General features: G+C 43.6%; 2 protein-coding genes across 2 annotated transcripts; both read right to left on the bottom strand.

Annotated features, from left to right (window-relative positions):
- Nucleotides 1-7,667: 7,667 nt before the first annotated feature.
- Nucleotides 7,668-8,171, bottom strand: PtA15_3A419 (uncharacterized protein; the record flags this gene model as incomplete). Its single annotated transcript, XM_053167386.1, has 1 exon — nt 7,668-8,171. The coding sequence occupies one exon, from the start codon at nt 8,169-8,171 to the stop codon at nt 7,668-7,670; it is 504 nt and encodes a 167-aa protein (XP_053018608.1).
- Nucleotides 8,172-8,332: 161 nt separating this feature from the next.
- On the bottom strand, nt 8,333-8,892 carry PtA15_3A418 (uncharacterized protein; the record flags this gene model as incomplete). The annotated part of the gene is made up of 2 exons (XM_053167385.1): nt 8,333-8,511; nt 8,589-8,892. 2 exons carry the CDS (start codon nt 8,890-8,892, stop codon nt 8,333-8,335), a joined length of 483 nt encoding a protein of 160 aa, XP_053018607.1.
- Nucleotides 8,893-9,379: the final 487 nt, after the last annotated feature.

Raw genomic sequence — 9,379 nt, 5'->3', positions numbered from 1 at the left:
TATATAGACAAGCAGATGAATAGGTTCTCTTTTACCCACAGTAAACCAAAAATAATGTTGCTCAAATCTTTTCTGAGTAGCTGAAAATTTCTGATAGGTTATTCCCTCCTGTGGCTTATCCAATTATAACTCCATGTGATCTTTTTAATCTTGAGAAATATGCACCGCAGTGGTCATCAACTGTTCTCTCTTCCTTCTCCAGGCTTTGTGGAATCAATATTTCCCCTCCAACTTCAACCTGCAAACAGGAAGATCCAAATTGGCTTCTTTGGGCAGAACACAGATTCCGCCTCCAGACAGCAAAAATTCAATTCTAAGCAAGTAGCAGAGTAGTGGCATTGCGGCTGCAAATGTATACCACTAAAAACTAAATAAATATCATGCACAATTTCAGTTGAAGCAGCGCCAGATACAGGAGTAGTTTGGGCGCTTAAAATATGTCTTTGAAAGTTCAGTATTGGAGAGTTTTGGCCACTTTCACCTCTCAAAGTAAAAAGCTATTATAAGTGATTACGGCAGGCCTTCTTCCTCTGTTGTTGTCTCGCCTTTGCCAATTGCTTCCAATTGTTTACTTGTAGGTCAAACCGCTTCTTTGGGTTGTCCCTCAATCCATAGGTGCTCTTTTTGCGTCTCTCCAGCTTGGACGCACACTTGATCTGTGGACGCGTCAAGTGAGCTTCAAAAGCAGGTACACAATCAGGCTGGCCCACGTACCCCCATGGCAAGCAACCTGCTTCTGGTACCTGATTCTATGTCTGCGATCCCACTAAACCGTATGGTATCCCCTCGGCAAATAGTTTGGAAAAACTTGTGTGCTGCGTGGGTGGCAGCAAACTTGATATGACCTAGCTTGGCCTGCATTTATCCATGTCAGTGCATACCACTTGCAATTTACCACTGCACAGAAGAAACATGGCACTCAGAGGAACATTCAAGGAGCGCAAAGGAAACACTGACAGTTTTAATTTTTGGATCAACAACTTCAACAAAATCCACACAACCTAAAACTGGATCCATGTGGACTTTAATTACATAGGCCATGCCAAAGTTGTGGGTATTCTCAAACTCCGGATCAAGAGGGGAGTTCCCTCGGTGAACCTGCCATTTAAATTTTTCCACAAGAATTGTTGGGGGACTTGAATTGGCATGAACAACAATCTGTCCTTTGAATAGAAGCTGGGTGCAGAAGTTTTATAGTATTGCCAGGACATTAGCTGATGTAGATTTAAGCACAACATTGTACTATTGGTAGGATGCAATCAATTCATTGGGAGGCAGTTGATATGATGCTATGCAGGTCTTGATATGGATTTCATCCCCAACTCCACGTATATCAGCAGGACTAGTGTTGGACATGTGGATATTACCGGCAACCTCAATCATTGCAAGGAGTGGATGTTGGGAAGTAACAAGAACCAACCAGTTGACAAAGATGAGGAGGAGACGGACAACAACACTTGAGGTCTCTGTATCAGGCAGCACTAAGCCATCCTGTTATATGACCAGGTGTGGCCAAAATTCCCTTTGACACCACCAGAAATCCAAAGTTGCCCGCTTTTGCCAGATGCAATCTACGTCATTCTGCAGATGACTTCCAATTCTGATACAAACTTCCTCTGGTTAGTCTCCATTATCCTTTCATTTACCCATATCCACCCTGCCCCACATCACCTGAGCATGGTGTTCTCATTGGATGTTTGCCTTGAGTTGGTCAAACTTTGGATTGCCCCATGCTGTGTTGGCCCCAAGGCCCTTTCAAGAGTCAGCTTTAATTTGTGCTGCACATTACTCAAATTGATGGTGGTGGGTGTGGAGAACCAGGTGTACAAGAGACAAAGAAGATCATTAATGACCACAGGTCTCAGCCCGGACAGGAGTCCGGGATGAGGTAGATGCCGCGACTGCGGTGTCAGCCACAGAGTACATGTCACAGTACCTTACACGTACCAAGTACCTGCAATTGTTCACATTATTCATAGTACATTCCTTTTACACCTTTATTACATATGTATATCATTAGATACAAGCTTAAGAATGTACTCTTGTTATACATCACATTACAGATAACCATAGTTAAATACAGTTAGCATAATGTACTGTTGTTATAAGATTTAACTTACGCGCAAACAGTAAGGTTACAATACATTGTAATATTACTGTACACGTGAAATACCCCAAGACAGGTATCACTCATTTATCCCCTGTTACACCTCAGTTCCTGTTTACATAACATATTGGTTATGATATAAATACATAAACGATACATGATGTAATCCAATTCAAAGAGCACTGAATGGAATCAATGATTGGTTATGATCAGCTAGTGTGCACAGCTACTGATCCAGGATCAGTACTGATCATGACACTGCCCTGATCATTTCCAATGTTGATCCTCATGAGGATCTGCTTCCCTTGAGCGCTTCCAGTTCCCCCCTGGTCCTGAAGCTCCTCCAAGCGCATCATATTCCCTCCTGCTCTTTTCCCCCCTATATAAACACGCCCCCCAGGACTGTTTATCCCTCAGAATATTATTATAGCAAGGTTTAACACATACATAGTTAAACAGTGCCTTCATTCTCACCCATCTTTCAATTCAGGAATAACATCAACTCTTGATTACCCTTACCTTTTTTTAGGTAAAACCACGAACCCAAGTTGAGTTATTCCTTGGATGCCTATTAACACCCTGTGTTGATCTGGATGCGCCTTAATTGAGCAAGCCTCTCAGTCAATATTACTGATAGAGTGAAACCTTTTACAGTTCTTACCACGAACTCATTGGCCCATCCTTGGCATATTACACTATCATCTTGCTAGTAATAACCCTCTCAGACACGGTTAGTCACCTACAGGCTGACATGCGGCAAGTGTCAGAGTGCATAACCCTCCGGGCTAAAACACCCCCCTTCTTGCCGTAGACGCGGCATCCCGTACAGCAAGATAAGAAAACAACGTAGAAGAGAACATACACAGGACAACTGGAGAAGAAGAAGAAAAAAATAGAGGGTTTTGTAAAAAAAATAGAAGTGAGAGCAAAAAAAAATGAAAACATAATTAAGCCTTCATGATCCTATGCCTCAATGCATTAAAACTCTCCGGTGGCATGCCTTTAGTGAAAATTTCAGCCAGCTGGTCCTTTGTTCCTACCCATTCCAGACAATTTTTATTCTGAAAGAGTGCTTCATTGGTGATATAAAAATCTCGGTCAGTGTGGCGCGTCCGCTTGTTGGACGCGTTGTCAGTGGACACCTTAATGGCAGATTGTTTATCACAAAACAAATGACCTACAAAGTCTTGCTTCAGCACATTGCGCAGCAGGTGCCAAACCCACAGGGTTTGGCGGGTCGCCACTCCCAGGGCCATGTACTCCGCGTGACAAGTTGACTATGCCACTGATTGCTGTCTCCTTGACACCCAAAGAACGGGGAAGTTGAGGAACAGTACCAGGACACCGTAAAGGGACCTGGAGAATTCACCTCCCCAAGAGGCATCTGCAAAAGCTTTCAAGGGTTTAGTATTGCTCGACGGGAAAAGGCATAAGGAGAGATCCTTGCTTCCTGCTAGATAATCAATCAGGTGTTTCACTCCTTTCCAGTGATTGACACCTGGTTTGGCCGCAAAGCGCGCCAAGTGGTTCACTGCAAAACACAAGTCCGGACGTGTCCCCACAGCCAAATAGCTGAAAGATCCAATTACTGACAAGTATCTCCCCGATTCCCCTGGTATTCCATTTTCATCAGTTGTTGCGTTGAAACCCACCGGCAGAGGAGTCGCCGCCGTAGTAACCCCATCCCAGTGCTCATTGAGGATGCCGGCCACCAAGTCTTTCTGAAACAGTTCGAAACCGCGTCCTGTAAGCTTAACGTTCAAGCCAACAATTGTGTCAATCCCATGACTCCATTTGATTTTGAGGATGTCCTTCAGATCTGTTTTGAGTTTCTTCAGAAGCGCCTCACTCAATGCAGTCACAACCCCATCATCTACATGAAGCCAGACCACGTCCGCTCCGTCCGGATGTTGCAGCACGTACAGGCTGTTGTTGTATTGCAAGGGTGAGTAGCCAAATTTGTCCAGCACGCCTTTTAGGTGGAGCCACCAGCATTGCACCGCTTGCCGGGTTCCATAGAAGGCTTTTTTCAGCAGAAGTGCGTGGCCAGGAGGCGTCTCCATCCCTTCTGGAGGTTTGACCCAGACTTCTTCAGCAATTGGTGAATTTAGGTACGCGGCCACAAAATCAAAAGACTGAACCGGCCATCCGTACGCTGCGGCAATCACTAGAAGGGAGTTTTGTCATTATTATCCTACGGCTTCAAACCGAAGATTATTTGAATCTATGCTCGGCTAACAACCGAACAGCATACAGAGCTGACTCAGCCAGCTCATCTGTATGCATATGCATAAGTTTTCCCCAGTCACATATCTAATTCAAGCTTTTTCCAGCCTCCGAATCCATCACCGCACCAATCTACCTAAATCTCAGGATCTCAAAGGTAAGCTTACTCACACTCACTTGCACTTGATCAGTTCTCAACTCAGCTACCCCCTTCTTATTCAATAATATTGCAGGCTTCTCAACCAATCCAATTTCAACCGGCAAGTTAATCCAACACAGCTCATCTCACAGAATGGTCACCACTTGCTCAACTGTCAGCACTGCACCTACCCGTGGAAGTGGATCCTCATCGCTGAGGGGGAGGGGAGGGGGAGGAAGGGGAGGAAGGGGAGGGAGGAGGGTGACTGGACCAGTTCGTTCTCGACAAAATCATGATGGTGGCCAACAACAATCTACCGATCTTGATTTCAACGACAGTAACCGCCCAGATGAACGCGATGAGGACTCCGAGTCTGAAGGGCCGCATGACGAAATCGCTTTCACCTTAGATAACTTTGAGGCTCACCTGGGGGAGGACAAACCAAGTCGAAACAAAAGCAGCTACAGCCAATTCCTGGCCTTTAGTGTTAAGAGTGGTGAGACACCAGGTACGCATATTTGATACATCTTTCTTGTCAAGAGGTTTGTGTGAATTCTGAAGTCTTGTATTTAGTTCCCCCAAAGGGATGCTCAGTTGGATGGGACAAGAGGAACAAAACCCTTGGTGCCGCATGGAAATTACTCACTGAAGATGAGAAATCAGTATTTGATGCCAGAGTCTTTCATCACTTTTCAAAACTGCCGATTGATTGCGCTTTGGATGAGAACTTCGACAATGAAGACGAAACAAACAGCAATGATGAAAATCAAACACAATCCAATGATTCCCTCGCCAATGAGGAAATAGAACTTTACAAGCCTCTGTACGACAATCTCGTTAACCATGAGAAAATCCTGCTTGCTTCAGGGCAAGATATTGAAAAAAGTGGAAGCACACCTCCACAAGCCCTCAAGCAAATCATTCGGCTAAGCTCTGAGGGCTGTAATTATCCACCCATCATACATCCAAAAGTCACACTAACATTCATACTTCCAAAATAGCTTTTCACCGTTGCAAATGTTTATAATTTAACTTTTTACATGTTAGCTGCAACACGGAGCCCAGCATCTGGCAGTTTCTGCAAGGAGTTAAGCAACGACCCTTACTGGCTTTCTGTAGCAAAAAAGAACTGGAAATCAAAAGAAATGTTTGAAGCATACAGCCATGGACGGGCCATTCAAGCAATTGTTGAAGAGTGCTCCGATACACATCAACCCCCAGTAAAGAAACAAAAGCGCTCTGATGAGGTTCGCTCAGAGCTTCGAGTGGAACTGAACAAATTGTTTGGTTTGTTTCCTTCACTTAAACTTGATGGTTTCAAGTGATCACTGATTTGATTAACTAACAATTATTATTCTGATAGCTACAGCCCTTGGGAGGCTCAAGGCAAAATTCCCCATGCGAAAGGACCCGGCAGATTTTATTGGTAAAAATCATCCCAATCTTCAAATTTTGCAGTCCGAAGGCTCTCAGCTTACTTGTGAAAATCTCAAACTTGGACTGGAATGTATGTTACATGAGAATCGAGAACTTTGGCTGGCTGACATCAAGAATGGCCACTTCAAAATAGTAAATGTAGCTGATAATTCTGCTTAGTTTAAAACCTGTCCCATGAAATTTACAAATTTTTCAATAGTCTAACCATTAAATTTCAAACAATATTCCCTGCTACCTAGCTTAGTAGAATAAATAAATTATTGGAATCTGCACAAAATTTTTCCTTTTCTTATCAAATTACACAGCTGGTTTAGATCCCAGCATATTTCTCAATTTAAGAAATCAATTCTGTTCACCCAGACCTGAATCCCCACACAAATTTTGAACCTACTTACTGAGTGGCTCAAATGTAGTGCAATCAAATTCACCAATCTAAGCACATCCATATCACCAGGAAAGTCAGCCTAGTTCATTACACAACACTAGAAAAATAAATCACTGTCAGCTCACCACACCTTAGCTGATGTAAGAAGTTCTTCTCCAGTAGCTCACTGAACCCCACCTAAAATCTCAGCTCATTCAAGTCAGCCAAGGACAAGAAAGAAATTCATTTCAGCTCAGTCAGCTCCACCAGCTCTAATAACTCACTTCCATTCAGTTTTTTTATTCAACCTGGCTGTAAAGATTCCAGCTCTGCCAGCTCAACGCACCCTCAAGTCTCAGCCCACCCAGCTCATCAAGGTACCAGAAAGCCAGCTCTTTCAGCTCACTGCACCCCACCTAAAATCTCAGCTCAATCAGCTCAGCCAGGTAGAAGAAAGCCAGCTCTTGCAGCTTCCTCAGCTCAATCAGCTCAGCCAGGTAGAAGAAAGCCAGCTCTTCCATCTTCCTCAGCTCAATCAGCTCTGAGAGCCCACTCCAATTATTTTTTACTGGGATCAATCCAGCTGAAACAAATCAGCTATGTCAGCTCACCACACCCCACATAAGATCTCAGATCATGCAGCTCAGCCAGGTTCAGAAAATTCAGCTCTGTCAGCTCAATTCATTCCCCCTCAAATATCAGCTCAATCAGCTCAGCCAGTTACAAGAGAGCCAGCTCTGTCAGCTCACCAAACCCCACCTAAAATATCAGCTCACTCATCTTATCCAGTTAGAACAAATTCTGCTCTTCCAGACCCCTCCAATCATTGTTTCCTTGTTTAAAAACAGCTGGAAAAAGATCTGGTTTGTCAGCTCACTGAACCTCACTTCACACTTGGCTCAACTAGGTATAAGAAAGTCAATGCAGCTCTGCCACCTCACTCCAGTCATTGGAGGACTTTTTACGCAATCTGGGACCAAGATCTCAGCTCATTCAGCTCATCCAGGTGCGGGAAAGCCAGCTCTATCAGCTCTCCCAAATATTTTTTCAACTGGACTCAATATTTATCCATCAGAAAATACCATCTCCTACAGAATCATATTTGAATGTTCAGAATCAGGTTTTATATTGGGTTGTGATGTAGAATAGGATAAGGGAAGAAAAACAAATCGTGTAATCACTGAGGGAAAGCTTTAATGAGGTGGATAGAAAGTTAAGGTGAAGCGGAAAGAGAATACACTGCAATCTGAAAGAAAAGGGTTGTGAAGCCAAACCAAAGCGCAGACAACTGAGCAAAATGAGACCTCTTTTTTTATTCAAATCAAAGCGGAAAAAATATCATTAATAAAATTTAGGTATCCATTTGTATTGAAAAATTGAAATACTTACCAGAGTCACTTGCCCCGGTTCCCCATGTAGTTTCGATGCCCGCCAAAGTAGAGATTTTTCTTATCCCGGTAAGTTTTTCGTAGATATATAAGCCCAGTTTTGATTGCACTACATATATTCATAGCCTTTTTGGTAATCTGAAGCGACATTCCCATTTGTGTGAACCCTCTTGGTTCAAATCCAGGCAGGGTGCAGTGTTTGCAACGATTTGCAGCCCACAGCAACTTAACAACAACTTGCGGCTGGAAAGCAATATAACATTGGTAATCAGGAAAGACAAATCGGCAACCAGAAGCTCCAGCCTCTATCGAGGGGTCGGCCAGGGTACCGTCAGAAGTTTTAGTTGGCACAAAGAGTGCAAAAGCATACTCGGAAGCGTCACCTTTGTCGATGTGAGGTTTGTTGTAGAATCCATGTGTGGTGAATGTAATGTGCGGGGTGCAGTCGAACTCGGAAAGACTATCGTTGAATTCGCCAGATGCAAATGATGGAATTCCATGCTCTTCCATTAGCTTCCGGTTTGACTTGAATGGAGTATTCCCCATACTCTTAAACATCCGGCCAAGAATTCTGGCAACCAGCTGAGATTGAATGGCAAGTTGTAAGTATTCATGACGGAAGGCCCAAGCTGCACGCAACTTGATGTAACGTCCAAAGAGTTTGAGGGCCTTCATACACTTGCGCCAACCGATACCCCACATTCTCCCCCCCCCCATCCACGTCCTGCGGCAATTGGATAGACGAACTTCTTCCATTTGTGAAGGAAAGTGGTGATTCGATTGATTTCAACCTTCTCCTTAGCTGTTAGTTTGGAAATTGGTATGAACTCTATTACTGCAAGAACTTTCCCTTTAATTTTGTCAGTCAAGATTAATTTTCCATTAGTAAAGATGGATCGTTCTCAAAACTATTAGCAGCAACTTCACCTTTGATTTTGTCCATCAAGATAACTTTCCCATGTGTAAACGGGACAAATTCGTCAACTAAAGCCTGAGCATGAGCGAGTTCCTTTGCAGTTGGTTTGCGTGATGGGGACTTCTTCTCAGCATGGATCTCAGGATAGAGGTGGAGCTTTCGGTACTCTTGCATTGACCATATGATACGCTGACCGTCAAAGCTTGTCGCAATGATGTCAAGTGATACTGCTGAGTGCCTGTCATTTAACCGGCGCCTCTTTTGGGCCTGAGACTTCATAAAGTTCTTCGGTGTCACAATCTTGTTATTTTCCATTATCAAATGTCCCAACCAAGTTCTTATGTAGATCGGGATCACCTGATAACAGAGATAACAGTCCTGTAGTTTCTAGGAACAATGTGAAGCCCCAAGCCTGAAAGAGTGCCAAATGAAAAGGCAAGACCTCAAACGTCCAAAAAATTGATCCAAGTTATTGGTGATGCTGACTGGTTGGGGGAGGGAGTGAAGATACATCAAAGTTTGAAAAGTTTGATTGTGTGGCAAGACATGCAAAGATCATACATACAAGCGATTGATCTTGTCCAAGCAATTGATCTTCCCTCCAAAAGATGTAACCAGGTTTCTGAGCGATTGATCTGCTGTTGCAAACAACGTAACCAGGTGTTCAAGCAATCGATCCACTGTCCAATCGATTGATTCAATGTGCCAGTGAATGTAAGTGGTTCTGGGAGGGGATGAAGATACATAGAAGTGTGAAAAGTTTGATCGTGTGGCACCGATAAAGACAGGCAAAGATCATACA

This window comes from Puccinia triticina, chromosome 3A (assembly GCF_026914185.1).
Source record: "Puccinia triticina chromosome 3A, complete sequence".
Lineage (NCBI taxonomy): Eukaryota > Fungi > Basidiomycota > Pucciniomycetes > Pucciniales > Pucciniaceae > Puccinia > Puccinia triticina.
Note: the sequence above shows the minus strand (reverse complement) of the source record. Positions and strands in the feature narration are given on the sequence as shown.